This window comes from Patagioenas fasciata, chromosome 17, assembly GCF_037038585.1.
Source record: "Patagioenas fasciata isolate bPatFas1 chromosome 17, bPatFas1.hap1, whole genome shotgun sequence".
Taxonomy (NCBI): domain Eukaryota; kingdom Metazoa; phylum Chordata; class Aves; order Columbiformes; family Columbidae; genus Patagioenas; species Patagioenas fasciata.
Window position 1 is genome coordinate 137,276 of NC_092536.1, and position 6,000 is coordinate 143,275.

A 6,000-nucleotide genomic window follows, 5' to 3' on the forward strand; every position below is an offset into this window, starting at 1 on the left:
TCTTTTCCATCAGGAAAAATGCATCTTCAAAATTTAATTCAACACTTCACAGGTTTATGCTTTGCATTTGTCATACATTTCTACTTCACTCAGTTGGGGCCGCATTACATTTATGAAGCTGCTGTTGGAACAAAACCATGTTTCTAACTTAAAATGATTATAGATCTCAAATGAGCAGGGCCACTGTCCTTCTGTTCATTCTCAAACCACGTACCACTGCAGTAACTGGAACACACTGGAATAATATGGAAGATTTTTTTTTTTTCAAAAATGTTTGAAAATATTTAACATTTATGACCCCAAAGTATTTGCAAGTGGAAAAAAAAAAATCTAGTTTCCTCTTCTATTTACCACTCCTCTCAGAGCTACAGACTTCAACAAGCAGTTTGTTGTTTTTCTTCTTTTAAACTCTGCTCAAAGATGATGTGGGGGGAAAGAAAAAACAAATAAGGAAAAATCAACCAACCAGAAACACACACAAAAAACCCCACATCACAACAAACCAGAACTGAGAAACAGATACTCCCAAAACTAAATGTTTCTAAGATTCATATGAAGAAATATTCTGTAACCAGGAAGTCGATTACAACAATTAAATACAACTTTATTAATTTAGACCAGACCATTAACACATTGCTGTTAAACTTTCTCCCCCATATAATGAATCACTACAAAATTCTGAAAGCAAAACAATTCCAGAATAAAGCTATTATCATTCATGCACGTGGAGAGCATTAAAGTGCATCCTGAACTTAAATAAACCAAGTTGCAGGTAGGAAGAAAGGACTTTTTGTTTTGCCTTTTGTTATCAAAGAAAGCAAAACATTTCAAGTGCAGTCAAATTTCACTTCAGAGTAATTTAAAGAGGAAAAGATAAATTTCCACCCCTAACCATTTGTTCCCACTTCTGTGGTGCGTTCTCCCTTAAGCCATCACAGATGTCAGTACAGCAAACCACCTCAGAGGAAACTGAATAAGGAAACAATGCGGGTAAAAAGTTTTCAGCCTTAGGTGGCCAAAACCCATCATATCTCTAAAATTTTAATTAACACACTTTGAGTATCTTATTTGTCACACACAGAACATTTTCAGGGCATTTTAGCCTAAATCAGTTCTCTGACTTAGTTCACCACACGGTCACAAAAACACTTGCAGGCGCAATAGAAGGGATGGGTGCAACAAGGATGCAAAGGACAGAGGACACGACTTCTTTTTTAACGACTGATCAAAATCAGAGTTTAAGGCAATTTAAAAGATTGTCAAAACCAAACTTAAAATAAAGGTTAGTGCTAAGAACAGTCACAAGAAGCCAAAAAGATACCTCACGTATTCAGAAACATTGCTTCTGCCTGTCTTTCAGAAACCTGTATCAGGTTTATACTTTATTTATATTTTTATCTTCGTAACTGTGAGTGGCATATATAGATAAGAGATGCTGGAGTAAAGGTTTCCTGGCAACTTCCTGAGGCCATAAGCCACTCAGAATCTAAACGGTGCCTTGAACTGAAGTAATTTCATTGCAGTAGCATCACTACAACTGCAGTCTTTTTAGAACAGTGGGGGAGGAGATGCAATTAAACTGAAAACAGTAAAAAGACTCACTACCTGTTTGTAAGCCACAATTCAATTGTTTGGATGAGGTCCAATACAGAAGAAGACAGGAACATGCGATCTCCAACTTCATCAAAAATTAATATAACTACACTCTGCCAGTTTGATAACACACAGTGTAAGAACTGCAAATAAAGTCTCAAGCCTCCACTCTCCTGTACGTGACAAGAGGACAAATGCGTGCTAGGAGAGGAGGGTGGAAGGCCAACAACTCCATCACGTGAGCACCTGTTTTTACGTAAGGAACCTGTGTACTTTTGTGTATCTACGCACCTGCAACATATACACCCCCTCCGCCCATCTCCCGCTGTATCCTTATATACCAACATATCCTCAGTTACCTGTAGTGGAAACACAGATTTCAATTCAATACAAGGAGAGGATTTTCCCAAGGAAAGCAGTTAAATACTGGACTGTGTAGAGAGGCTGCTGAACCTCTGTCTGGAGATTTTCAGAATTCAACAGGGCAAGGCTTTGAGCAACCTGATCCAGCTTCAAAACCAGGTCTGCTCTGTGCAGGAGGTTGGACCAGATGACCCACAGAGGTCCCTTCCAACCTAAGTCTGATTCTGTGACCTACTCAGACCAGCGCTCTCTTAAGTTTCTTGTAAACAGCTACACGATTTATTTTAGAGATTGCTGATAAAAGTTATTTTGAGATAACTTGGACAGTACATGCCAGCATTTCTCTTCCATAAATGGAAGTTTGGAGAAACTTTGAGTACATTTTGATTTTTACCCAATCAATTTATTAGGAAAATCTGTTTTGTCAGAATAAATACTCCAGTCATGATCTTACTCCACAATAATAACTGCAGAATTATTAGTTCTAGTAATTTCAGGTATGTACTCTTGGAAACACTATCAGAAGACAGATTAACACCCTGAGCAGCACGTACTCAACTGATAGCCAATAGTACTTAAGAGTTTGGTTTTGTTTTGAAAGAATAACTTTTAAAACAAAAGAGAATTTTCCCATAGACAGAGCCATAGTCTTCAAGCTTGCTTAAAACTGCTGTACAAGAAATTCTTGACCTCAAGGAAAAAAAGTCCTTCAGTATCACCTGAACAACAAAATAGGCAGTTGCAGAGAAGCCTGGGTAAGAGTAGGAAACAATTTGGTGTATATGAAGCAACTTACTGTTAATTTCATCTGTTGTAACTGGCAAATCTGACTTGGCGTTATGATCCAGAAGTTCTTCAGAGCTGCTAAGGGCCACATTACTGCTTCTGTTCTCCAAGTGAATGTCCTGCTGGACAGATGAGGAGTCCATGGTAGAAATAATCCAGATCCCTGGAAAGTTTTTCTTCCAAATAATTTTCCACCAAGTGAACTACCAAGTCCTGTTTCTCTCCATCAGCAACAACGGCATCAAGATGTTACACAGGAGCTTTACAGCTGCTGGCTTGCAGCAGGCAGCCGATAATTCCAGGAGATCACGAAAGCAGCTCGCAGGCAAAACCGTAATCACGAAGGAGCTGCATTCTCTGGAAGCAAAATGTAGTGAATTTACAAACATTTCTTAGAGCTTTGAAAATGTGAGTTAAAAAACAAACAGTGTGCACAGATTACCCACCAGCCCAGCTACAACAAACAGAAACAGGACATGGGGTAATAACAGAGACAATGAAATACAACAAGTATCCAGCTTTTGTGAATAAGTAGTGATCTATTTAACAGTTTCAGAACATTTTTTTTTCTTAGTAGCATTGATACACCAGCATAATGATGCAACAAGATAACAGTCAGCCAGACAACTGATTTAAGATCACTGTCCTTTTTAATGGAAATGCCTCTTTGGCCTCTACTTTAATAAGCGAGCCAGCATTCAAAGCCGCATTTTGACCTGTAAACTACAGTTTGGATTTTCATAACATACATTCCCTTTCAAGGACATCCTGCCATTTAAGTTTCAATAACTTCAGTTAGAATGCAGTATGGAATTCAGATTTATTTTTTTAAATTAAATGACATCATTACTGTTTACTTGCCTGCAGAGCAACCGGTATGTATCACCGTACTGAGCCTGAACTACTAATTACAGCCTGTGCTGACAGCCAGAACGTGGCCTGGGCTGCGGTTCAACGCTGCCTTCTTCTATGGCAAGTCAAGAGGAGCACTTCCAAACACAGTTCAGAGAATTTACAATTATTCTCCAGGCATTCAGATCTTACTTTGGGGTGCAGACCCAGCCAACTAATACAATATGATAGAAGCTGTTTGAAACAGTTATTTCAAGTAAAGTATTTCAAATTTGTTAAAATAGTTACTGACAGCTGAACTTTTAGGCTATAAAAGTGTTATGGTTCCTATTTACAAAAGAAACTTAAGAAATCACCAGTTAAAAAAACAAAAGGAGGGAGGGAATGAGGAGAGAATGTCAGGTCAGGGATATTTTAATTTCATTTTTACATGAACGTAAACATTTTGAGCAACATTCCTTCCCTATCTCCAGACAGCACTTGTGTTAACTTCTGCTGTACCAAACTACGCAACAACACCACCAGACATCTCCAAACCGTTACCGAAGCTGCTAATAACTCAGGGTACACAGGACTAGATTATCAGATAGGTGACCATCATGTGGGTGAACCATGAAGGAGCCAGAAAGCTGGAATATATTTCTAAAAGAGAAACCTCCACCAAACAAAAAGATTAATACCTTCACTGTGATTTGTCATTGATTTTTAAAGCCCTTCTATATAATAAAGCTTACAATAAGACTTCTGGAACAACAGCCGCTGCATGGCAAAAAGATCCTACACGCCAGGTCTCAAAGAGGAACTGCCGGCAAGAGGTAACCACAATTTACACTGCTTACACTGTGGCAAAATCCAGGGAACATCAGATGGTTTGTTGTTTTTGTCATAAAACATCTTTGAATAATCAGGATCCTGAAGAACAGCTTTCTCCTATGCAACCCACTCCCAAACGTTCAAGGTTAGAGTGTTTTGGCTTCAAAGCCCTTTTGTATCTCCGTGCTGAGCACAGGTAGGCACTCGCACACACACACGGGAACCCAGCAGTAGCCTCAAAGAGAAATGAGCTGTACAAAACCAACCTATTTTGTTTAAAACACCAATAACCAGGACGGCAACGGAGTCCTACCCCAAACTGGGGGCGCTGTCCGATGAGACACGCCCGCGGGGTCCCTGGGTGGGAGCCGGGACACCTCTCCGGGACGCCGGCAAGAGGCAGCCGGAGCCCGGGGGCCGCAGCCCACGTAGCCGGGCCGGACGGCTCCCCGCAGGCCGCGGGCAGGGAGGGCAACCCCGAACGGGCTTCCCCGGCCTGAAGCAGAGCCCGACCGCCCCGCCTCAGCCGCCCCCGAGCCCCGCCGCCCCCCTTCCCGGCGAGACTCTGCAGACCTGGGGCCGCCCGCCCGGCGCCCGGCTCCTGCCCGAGACGTGGCGCTGCCTCCACCGGGAAGGGAAGGGCACGGCGGTGCAACGCAGATCTCCCTCCCCCGCCGGCCGGGCGCCGCCGCCGCCACTGAGGCCCGGGGGCGGCGCGGCACGGCACGGCACGGCACGGCACGGCCCGCTCCGCTCCCGCCCCCGCCCCCGCACAGCCGGGCCCGCGCCCCTCGGCGGGGACCTGCGGCGGCCTGGCGCAGCGGGGCGGCGGCCAGTGCCGCCAGAGCCGCGGGAGAGGCGGCGGCTTTTTCGGACGGACTCTTCCGGGAGCGGCGGGAGGGAGGGGAAGGAAGGGGAAACGCCTTTTGTTGCCGGCACCCGGGCCGCGCTTCTCCTCCGCCGGGCCCGGCGGCAGCAGCCGGGCCGTGTTTCCGAGAGAGCCCGCGGCAGGGCAGGGCCGGGCCGGACCGGCCGAGCGGGATGCGCCGGCTCCTTTCGGGTTCCGTGCAAGACCCCAAGGCCAGCAGCAGACTTGCATAAATTAAAATTAAATCTGTGCATAAATTAAAAATTAAGTCTGTGTGTAATGCGATGTGCCCCTCGCAGCCTTCCTTATCTAGATCACTCACATTCCTACATTAGCATAACCATTTACTGGATTAGATGACAGGGAGTTCAGTGACACGGCTCGTTCCCAGCATTCCCGATGGCCGTTTCCTCATAAATAAGCCCTTAAAAGTTTTCAGCATCTTCCAGCGCTGGGCACCCCAGCAGTCCTCGGATACTGGGAACTGCCAAGTTGTATTTCACACAACTGTTACCTCCTATACTTACGCTGGTGGTTTTTGCTTTTCTAGATTTTTTTTCCATTAGCATAGTGGCTCATCTCGTTAGACTGGGATTATTTTGGGCTTGCTGGAGAGTTTATTGGTTGGGTAGATTTTACCCCTAACCTTGCAAGAGTACCCGTACGGACCATAATGCTTAGCAAATGGATTTGGAAAACCAGATGTCTGTGGAAGGTCATATCAC

The 6,000-nt window shown here is 44.4% G+C and overlaps 1 protein-coding gene across 4 annotated transcripts in view; it reads right to left on the reverse strand.

The window, feature by feature from the left end:
• The window catches only part of GOLGA3 (golgin A3), a 28,006-nt gene extending 22,891 nt beyond the window's left edge, over positions 1-5,115 (reverse strand). The window contains exons 1-2 of one of the 4 annotated variants that reach the window (XM_065851651.2): positions 4,981-5,115; positions 2,753-3,099 (exon numbers count right to left, since the gene is read on the reverse strand). In XM_065851651.2, the coding sequence (XP_065707723.1) occupies positions 2,753-2,885 (133 nt within the window). In that variant the 5' untranslated portion in view covers positions 2,886-3,099; positions 4,981-5,115. Of the gene's footprint in view, positions 1-2,752; positions 3,100-4,673; positions 4,959-4,980 lie in introns of those variants that run through there. The other 3 variants (XM_065851653.2, XM_065851652.2, XM_071815801.1) reach the window with 3 other exon arrangements.
• Between the last annotated feature and the right edge of the window lie 885 nt (positions 5,116-6,000).